Genomic DNA, 10643 nt, shown 5'->3' on the forward strand with positions numbered 1-10643 from the left:
ATTATATGACTCTTAATTGTGGCAATTTATATTTTTTTCCAGTAAGATACAGTTCATCATTAAATGCAATGTACATTTTATTCTATTCATAGCCAAGATATTGTCTCATGTAAATAAAGTTATCTCACGTAAACACAACATATTTGCTCCTGTTTGATTATTTTACAGTATGTACAAACACATTTTATTGCAGTAGAGGCACACGATTTTGCACAATCGTATATATTTTACATTTGCAGAGTCTACAGTTGCAGACTATGCCCTTCCCTCGCATAGGCTACTGGTTTTCTTTTCAGACAAATTATCCCAACAGATTTCAGTGATCGCGGAGTGTAGGCGTTTGGCAATATATACTACTCTCATTTTACAGCGACTGATCTATTGAAGGCTATTACAAACTACGTTTTAATGTTAACTACGTGGTGATCATCCAATTATTATTTCTACAGAAGATAACAAGCGGTATTTTCGCAAGCACAGCTATTTGTTTAACACTATATACGACAAACCTCAAGCAGCCACAACATTTCTAGTTGTTAAATAGGCCTATTGGTGAAAGGGTCCATTTACATTTACTCCATTGAAACTCCAAGAGGAGGGACTCCGGGCTTGCCGTTTCACTTCTTTCTCTATGAGACGATATATCTACTCGCTGTATTCCATTCATCTGGTGATTCGCGGCGGTTGTCTCAAAACGTTTACTGCTAAACCATTGTTGCATCGCATTTATCCGAAATATAACCTAATTTAAAAATATATATAATGTTTAACGTCCCCTCTTCCTGCCCGCCGTATTCCCTTTGATTCACGCTTGACTCATATGGCTCCAGGGCGAATGGGGTCCGAGTATGGAGCGCCTTGAAACAGTCTCGTCTTATCTCCTTTCATCATCTAACCCTGGGACGCCTTGAAACCGCAGGGCCAGTTATTGCTTCTTTTTTTTCCAGACAGCCCAATGCGGACTGGATAGCACCCAATGAGTCTTGTTTACACTATGTGAGTGACAATGCTCTGGCAATGTGCCAGCCAATCAAAATGTATATTGAGTGGGACTCATTTTTAAACCCTTTATAGTCCATATACTAATAAATACAGGAGAAATGTTAACTTGTTACAGTGATGATGCCTTCTATAGTTTATCTTCCAACGCCGGTGGTTGAACTAAATAACACCCGATCATAACCTTCTGAAATATTAGCCCTGCAAAATAAGCATTTAAGGCATGTTGTCATGGTTTGAAGAAACACTTTTCTATCTGAAGTTGTCACAACATGAAAGCTCTGACCTCATTGTTGTGCTCATAGACACTTCAGGCAGAAATAAGAGTGATTATTGAGTAGTAGACGTAAAGATGTAGACCCTTTGTAATTGTACATCCTTATTTCAAATATATTATCATAACAACTAGTCTATTGATCCACCAATGTGTTCCCATCCACGAGGCACTGACATTTTTAATACATTATTTTATTACAAAATATGCCTGATTTAACTGTTTTAAATGTGCATTTGAATGTAAGGATTTTAGGGAGATTTGTATTTTGGACACAATATATTTTTTAATCATATTAACTAGATAGACAGTGCATGCTTGTCTCATTAAAATGTTTGAATAAAGTGTTAATAAAATCATGGGTAATTTCTGAAAACTACAGATATGTCCAAAATGACACATTACTTAATTACTTACAGACGGATACATCATAAGGGACAACTACAGTATACATTTTAACATATAACATACTGAACAAGTTCTCTAAATATTTATTATATTTATTAGTCTAATAGCCTACATTGCTTTGATTCAAACAACACGGCTTTACTGTAAAAAAAAATATTATTAGTGGTGGTCTTGTGGATGTATGTCTATTTGTGTAGGCCTAAATGTTCAATTGCTCAAACCTACATGTAAAAAGCTCACAGTAAAACTTTAAATCTGGCGCGCATCACTTTGTTCAGTCGCTACGCTATTGGCTCTTGATATGGGCCAATCAACATATCGTGTGTCCCCGGGCGAGCGGCACAAGCTCATTAGCATGCAGGTATCCGGCCAATGGGCGAATGTGTTTACCCTCCCCGAGATGCGAGGCACGAGCTGATCAGTGCACTGGGAAAGAGAATTGCTGTTCGGAGATCCGAGCCTCGATTCTGTAGTCTAGAAGCCCGAATCCCGGTGCTTTCAGCAGATTGAACGACGTACTGCGCAGCTCAAAATGAAAACCTATAGGATGTAACCGTAGGCACACGTTTTTGTCCAAATGAACGTAATTTTTGGTCTGTATTTTTTCCCCTTTATTTTATAATTTCCTAATTTATTGCTATGCAAGGATTTAACATACCAGTAAGTAAATTGTATTTTATATTTTCTTGATCTTGGCAAATTAAACCATAGCTTTATGTCGACCACGAACACAACATTTGAAATGACAGGCCTAATAACTAAATAATTCATGGATGTAACTATTCTACAAAAGCCCAGGTAATTTTATAAACAACACAATTACAGTATGACACACCTAGGCTGTAACAGTGTAATAATTGCAAGCAAGTGTATGCTAGGTCAATATTAAATTCTGCATGCAATGCCTAAATTCAATGTATGTAAATATGAGGCTTTGTGCGCATATCTATTTATGGTCTGGCTTTTAAAATTAAAATCTTAATTATGCGGTTGGCGTTATTTAAAACCAAATTAATAGGCCTAGCCCAAACTATTATTATTATAACACAATAATTATATTTAGAGTATATATTAGCAGTTGGCATGAGGTGATCTACCGATTAGACTACCGTTTATTTTCTTACATTTTTATTTTACAAAGACAAAACTGCATTATGTAGCGGCATAATCGTTTTGGTCGAGATTTATTGATCGACGACGCATTTAATCAATTTGTAAATGAGTAATCATTGTAGTTGCTTGAGTCGTTTATTTTACAGGAGACCTGATAATATATGAATTCGGACTATTTCATGTTACATGGCCGCTCTAAAATGTATTTATTTTTTGTATTTACATCGATTGTCTGTTGGCAAATCATTCTAAATGGTTCAACCGTCAATTTAGTTTATGTAGAATTAGTAACATAGCCTACACGCCGTGGTGGTATTTGTATAGGGAATAATGTTTACAATCGTTGCCCTGCTATGGTGTATTCCCACCCCGCCAGGTTTGACGTGGATGGGCGCCTCTCCCGCAGCATGATCCGACCCAATAAAAGATAATTTGATTTATCATCCGAGTTCCTGTGTCCGAACGGATTCTGCAAATGAAATATGCAATGCAATTGAATTATTGGCGTCGATCATTTGAACATGTTAGCAAACAAGACAGTGTTCGTGTATAAAATTCACATAGCATGAGTCCGACACAGCTTTGTGTAGTAGGCTAGGCTACCAACCACAAAGCGTTTCCCCTATTACGCTGTAATAAAAATGGTCATAGCCTACTCGCCCCAAATAGCCATGGCGTCTTCGCATTTCTAAAAGGTAATATAGGTTTGCAATCAGGTTGTTCTTAGATAGTCTTGTTTTAGTCGTCAAACACATGTAGGCGGGCGGTTTATGACTTTATATCCGCCGGGTGAAGGACTGTAGCAAGGCTAATGGCTGACTGCAAGCAGTTTAAACGTGAAGACAAAGACAGTCTTCGCCACGGTCATTCACCTTGGATTTTTAGTACTAGAATTTTGGGGATTCAGCATTTTTCATGTCAAAATCAAACCTTTCACGATGAAGAAACTTGAACAGCATTTATACACAGGGATTTATATCAATTAAAATATTTGGCCAATACTTCCAATGTCCATGCAAATATTGTTTTAGATAGCTGGCTAGGCTGCACTGTTTACTTATCCCTTGGACAGTCAGCTATTAATAAAGTGAGAAAATAACTCATGTATAGCATTTTACAGATGAAGGAATATTGGTTTGGCCCTGTACACATTACATGCTCTTGTACTTGATTGAAATGAGAAAGAGAAAGCTCGAGTGATAGGCTATATTCTATTTATGCAGGAGCCTAAAGGCTAGAGGTTATATTAGGGTTTGCTACTCTTTGATTACCTGAAATAACAGCGTAGATGGGTCACGAAAGATGAGGAGCTGGAAAGCAGCTATTTGCATGGACAGTTTGGACACGCACAAGTTCTTGATTAATTGACAACGACGTTTCGGACGACGGTGCATTTTGATGTGTAATTTTCACATGGGGGTTTCAGGAAAATTACTTCGCAGATATTTCACATATGTGGAAATAATCGCGCTACAGTCAAGCGTGGACTGTCCAAGACAATATCCCATTGTTAGGCCTATGCATAGACCAGCATTTTGACACGAGCCTAATAAATATACATGATCAACTATACATGTATTTTTAATAATGAACATGCCTGTATTATGGTTGAATAGTCACCTAGAGATATTAATGCACATTTGAGGCATAATCAATTGGAAACCAAAAAAATCCTTCACTTTGTGCGGTTTGAGCATTCTGTCTTATAAATCATGCATTTAGTTCATCAATAGCATGTCCTTGTCCCAATAATTCTTAATTTATCTAATGAAACGTGCTAAATGCACATCTTCACAGATTAAACACTATTTGCCAACATTGACAGCTGACAAAAGTGAATGTATTGATTGTTCTGATGAACTGTACGATAAGGTATGAATAAAATAACACAACTACGGGCTATGACATTTACAGCCCTCAGTGCACAAAGTAAGACCTTGAACAGACTACAGAGAGACCTGATGTGTTCAAGCCAGGCTCCAACGTTTTCAGTGCTACATCAAGGAAGGCCTTTCCCTCAATAGCATAATCAATCGAGATTTCAGTAGGCCTATAGGCCTGCCTGTCAGTCGCAGTAAACCCTTGCTTGGTCCGTCGTATACGGTTGTAGAAAACAAAGATTTGGGTGGTTGTTCTTATTGTTGCTGATCCCGTGTTGTTTTCTTGCAGCGTTTACACTCCCTCAAGGAAGGGAAGACCGAACAACGCGTTTGTCTCAACCGTTCACTGCTTCTGCACAATAGTTATGAATATCTAAAACACAGCCTGTGACATGTATAACTGTATATAACAGTAAGGCAAATCTACACAGTAACGCCAGCATATGCCATCAACAACTGTAGGCCTTTAGAATGTTATAATATTCTAAACATTCTCTCTGTCAATCAAAACCCTTTTCATTTTTATTTCTTGCAGAAAAGATGATTCGGGGCTACGTTTTTGGCTGGAGAAGCCTTCGACCAACTAAATGCAATACTTAGACCTATAAAGGATTATTATATGGATTGCATTTGATTATTTTGGTCTCCCCGCTGGATTTCGGATTATTCACCTTTCGCCAGTATGGAGGGACGGGATTTTGCTGCGCCTGCCCACCTCCTGTCGGAGCGGGGCGCGCTGGTACACCGCGCCGCCTCTCGGATCGCCTCCACCGGCCACAGTTCAGTACAGCATGGCGGTCATTTTCCGTCTGGAAAATACTACCCTTCTCACATCCCAATGGCTCCGCATTCAGGTTGGTAAAATATATATACGTGTTGTTTCACCATAGAGTATTTGGAACACAATGAAAATATATTAATCCATCGAATTTGTGCCAAATGTCCCCAATCCCCCTGCATGCATTGCGCCAGATAATTAATTAGCACGCGAGGTTGGCAGCTAAGGGACGTTACTAACGAATTTTGCACTAAATATGTCCAGAATGATTTTGCGGTATAATTATGATTTACACTACATGATTTGTTCATGTTGTTTTAGTGGTTTCATAAACCCCGGGTTATATTAGGCTGCATCATGCATATGTAAAGCAAGCACATATTACACATCCGTGGTGTTCTATTACGCACACGCTGTGGGCTACTGTAAACAAAATGTCTGCTACTGTACTTGACCATTTGTTGACGTTGAGTGGGTGAATTGTAATTTGGTTTAATGGGCCACATGTAATAAATGTAGTAACTTTGTGGAGTCAATTGTACCCAATTGTTGCGGCCTATTTAATTTAAACCTTGTGGTCTAATGAATTAGACAATTGGTCGTTTTTACCAAATGCACGGGTTTTTTTTACGCAGCTTTCCGGCGTCCTCCCATTTTTCTTCAATGACATGCGGGTGATTCTGAGTGATATTCATGAGTGTCATGCTGCTGTGGTTGATGGCAAGTACACGAACAAAAGCCTGGGCGTTCACTGTTCACGGAAGTGCGTACGGCGACTGAAGGGGGATCTGATGTATGTAACCATGTAGGCATAGCCGCGGGAAAATCCTCCTTCTATATCGGGCATTCGCAGTGCATGCATCAGTGACTTAGGTTTCTATTATCGAAGTGTACTGCATGTAAATAGGCACGTGTGTCAACATGGAGTGCCTGCGTGCGTGGACTCGTGCGCGCGTGTCTCCACTGAACGACCAACTAACTGTATTATATAGGGACAACCAAAACATGGGGAAGGTGCAACGTTAGAAGTTTATATTCACACCAGTTACATTTTAGCGTATGGGAGTAGATTATCAAAGTTTGGGGAGACCCCACAGGGCACACACTGGTTGAATCAACGTTGTTTCAACGTCATTTCAAGAAATTATGTTGAACCAATGTGGAATAGAAGTTGAATTGACATCTCTGTGTCCAGTGGAACAACACCACACAATAGTTGGATTTGGACATGTCACATTAAACTGCATAACATATATAATTCATATAATACTTTGTTTTTGTTGTCATGAATGCTTCCACAATTTCCTCAAATAATCATTGTCATTAGGTGATATACCCACATGCAACTTTAAGGTCATTGGGGTCACCATAGAGGATAACAGCACTATATTTATTATATGTTACAGGCAGGTGCGGGGTATGGTTAAACAATGAAATCATCTATACAAGTTATTGAATATTTGATTCATATTTGGCAAAGGCTGAGTCATCTTTTCTCCTACTATTGCCCTGTTTCTGAATTATGCTGAGACGTTGCATTTTGGAATCCCCCATAGAGTTGATTTAAATATCCTGTTATGCTCTCCTAGTGCAGTGTCATTTGTCGAAATGACATCTGATTATAGCAATTACACCAATTCTTATACAAATATATATATTTTTTAATACATTATTGGAATGTACTGCACACACTGTATACATTATATCAAAATCAATATACATTTGTTGACAAGGGGCTCACGATGCCTCTTCCCGTCTGTCTGTCAGGCATGCAGTCCTGGCCTTTGCAGGAGATTGTGACGCGGTTAGCTCTTATAAAGGGCAGCAGGTCTGGGTATGTCTGTGAATGCCTGCTTGGTGCTCTAGGGGTTGTCCTGGCTTTCCACCCAACCACATAGACAACAGCTACAGTGCAGTGGTTGAAGGGAGGGAGAGTCATTTGGAAAAAAAGGCAAACCATACTTTTTTTTAGGTGTATTATACTTTTGTCAGTTGATTTTTACAATTTGTAAAGTTATCTATTGTGTTTTTTTAATCTCTCATTGATAACCAGTTGGTGTGCACCTCATGTGGAGTTCCTGGCAAAATCCTTCATTTGAAAATGTTAGGCATTTTTGCCCACTGGGTCCAATCTCTTCCCAGTAAACTGGGAACATTCCTAGGACCTTAGCTTAACATTCTACATTAAGTTCTAGTTAGCGTTTTTAATCTAACATTAGAATGATAACACCCCAAAACATTAAAATAATGTTTTTCACAACAAAATATTTTCTTCTTCTTCAGAAAGTGATTCAATGAAATACCTTGAAATGTTCTCCTCAGATGCACTAAGATGTCAAATCAAATCAAATCAAATTTTATTTGTCACATACACATGGTTAGCAGATGTTAATGCGAGTGTAGCGAAATGCTTGTGCTTCTAGTTCCGACAATGCAGTAATAACCAACAAGTAATCTAACTAACAATTCCAAAACTACTGTCTTGTACACAGTGTGAGGGGATAAAGAATATGTACATAAGGATATATGAATGAGTGATATATTGTGCACAACACCTGTAACAACCACCACAGAACATTCCCCTGAGGTTGTTGTTAGGTTTCCAGGTAATGTAATAACAAAATGTGTTCTGGGAACGTTCGTGCAACATCGGGTGAATGTTTTATACAAACATTGTATAATCATCAGCACAACTGGAACGTTTTTGTGAATTAGAACTTTTGGGACAACCTAATTTGATTTAATTGTATAGTCATTTAGCCCTTAATGAATGTTCTGGGAACGTTCACAGAACCAATTTCGGTTTGCTGGGTTATTCGTCAAACGACTCAATCTAATTGATTTTGATGTAAGGTTGTTGGAAAGAATAGACAGTTGTAGACCCATTTAGAAACACCATCGGAATTACCCAACGTTTTTGAACAGGTGCATTAAGACATTCTTGCAATAAATCACAAAATCATGGCAATTACATAACATTAAAGATGGTTAGCATTCAGCTTTACTATTCATGGATTTCACTGACACCAGATTGTTTTAAAGTCTATTCACAAATCCATTGATTTGTTACTGTATGTTTTTTTGTTGTTGTCTTGATTTTGTATTTTGTTACCAGAAATGATCCTTTGGATGAGAATTTGAGTATAATTCAGGAATTTGTGTATAAAAAAAAAAAGATTAAAAAAAAAAGTGATTTAGAAAATGTGATTTATTGATGATGCATCTAGATACTCTCTTATCAGTGTGTAGAGACTTGTACTGAATAACCTGAACAGGACAGAGATACAGGTTTCACACAGCTACAGACAATACCATCATGCATGTATCATTTAAGCAGATTGAATTGGGTTCTTAATTAAGCACTTACACATTTGTAAGATATTGTACGAATTGGAATTTGTTACATATCATACAGGATTATACACGTTTTTTATTGCAGGATGTGACATCACACCAAATGGATGATGTAAGACACAATTGTGCCCAGTTTTCAGGGACCATGAGCGCTAGTTTCAAAACGACTTGGTGAAACCTTTCTAACGGAACTTTAAGAAATAACAACATGTGGAAATAGATTCTCAACAAAATGTGGACTTAGACCATCCAACACAGACTCAATATTCCTACTGTACGTGGCTGAAATCACATTTTAACATCTTCAACTAAACAGGTTGCTTTTGTCTTCTAGGAGTCATTAGTGTCTCTTCAACTGTCTTGTCCTGGGCACCACTACCATTAGGGAAAACAGAGCACGTTGTTTGCTGAGTGTGTTGAACCCTTCAGTTTTCTCTGTGCTTTTCCCCCGGGGACTAACTCACACACTGGTTCCCATGAATAGTTGACAAAGAGCATTAATATTTCAGAGTTGGTGTAAAAATGCATTCAGAAGCAGGTTTGTGCTGTGGCTCCTTGAAAGAAGTTCCTCTGTCTGATTTTAGGGGTGTTCATTATCATCAACCATCTCTCTCCACTCGTCTGGAAACTGGCGCTGTTGTTGCGACTCCCTCTCTTAGCTTGGTAACTGCTCTGTTCCTCGCTGGGTTCCGATATTTCAACATGTTTTGGTAGGAAACGCACACTGTCGGTTCCACAGAAGGGGGATTTTAGTTGCAATCTAGGCCCCTGTACAGAGAGCAAGTGGACGCAATAAGGAAGCCTATATTCTCTCACTTGTCTTTTGAAGCATGTTGCTGAACCCGCTAGACATGTATCTGCCACTGTCTCTCTTCACCCAGAGCAGCCAGACAGTCATTTGTCCTGTAAGTCAGGTGGTCGATGTGAAGCCTGTACTAGTCTAGCAATGTCCTCACTGAATCTGACTGAATAACTATTCCTCTGTTCCTATACACACACACAGAGGCACAGATTCTACTTATTGGTGTTGGGTCATTTCATTCTGCTACAAAGCTAAAAATACACTGTATTCATTCAAACGGTTTTCTAATTCCCCTTCTGGTTGATTAGCAGAGAGAACCACAGCCGACCTGATAGCAGAAAACTAGGAGACACAGTGGAGCTGTCTTTACTGCTACCATTTATGACCTGGGGGTCATCTTTCAGCCATACTGTTCTGATCATCGGGGTGCATCTGGGAGGTGTGTCTGTTAAAACAGTAGGGGGGGTTAGGGTTAGGGTCGGTAGAAGGGCTTCGGCCCTGGAGGGGACCGTCCATGGCTGAGAGCTGCTCTCAACACCCCATGTAATCAACGGTCATATTTACGCCACGTTCTTAAAGACACAAAGGGACAGACAGACAAACAGACGAACACACTCACACACACGCATACACGCACACACACACCGGCACACGCACACACACTCACCCTCGCTCCTATTCCCTTACACGTCCCACTCTCTCCTCTCTCTGTTTTCTTCTCTCTTTCTCTCTCCTTTCTTTATTCTCTCGCTTTCTTCTCTCTCTCTCTCTCTCTCTCTCTCTTCTCTCTCTTCTCTCTCTTTCTCTCTCCTCTCTCCTCTCTCCTCTCTCCTCTCTTCCTCTCTCTTTTCTCTCTCCTCTCCTATTTTTCTTCTCTTTCTCTCCTCTCTTTCTTCTCTTTCTCTCTCTTCTCTCTTCTCTCTCTTCTCTCTCTTTCTCTCTCCTCTCTCTTTCTCTCTCCTCTCTCCTCTCTCCTCTCTTCCTCTCTCTTTTCTCTCTCCTCTCTCTCTTCTCTTTTTTCTTCTCTCTTTGCCT

General features: G+C 39.2%; 1 protein-coding gene across 1 annotated transcript in view; it reads left to right on the forward strand.

The window, feature by feature from the left end:
- Nucleotides 1–2099: 2099 nt before the first annotated feature.
- LOC139423609 (BAH and coiled-coil domain-containing protein 1-like) overlaps nucleotides 2100–10643 on the forward strand; it is a 160943-nt gene continuing 152399 nt past the window's right edge. The window contains exons 1-2 of the mRNA XM_071175194.1: nucleotides 2100–2341; nucleotides 5210–5528. Coding sequence (XP_071031295.1) covers nucleotides 5357–5528 — 172 coding nt within the window. The 5' untranslated portion in view covers nucleotides 2100–2341; nucleotides 5210–5356. The remainder of the gene's footprint in view (nucleotides 2342–5209; nucleotides 5529–10643) is intronic.

This window comes from Oncorhynchus clarkii, chromosome 13, assembly GCF_045791955.1.
Source record: "Oncorhynchus clarkii lewisi isolate Uvic-CL-2024 chromosome 13, UVic_Ocla_1.0, whole genome shotgun sequence".
Lineage (NCBI taxonomy): Eukaryota > Metazoa > Chordata > Actinopteri > Salmoniformes > Salmonidae > Oncorhynchus > Oncorhynchus clarkii.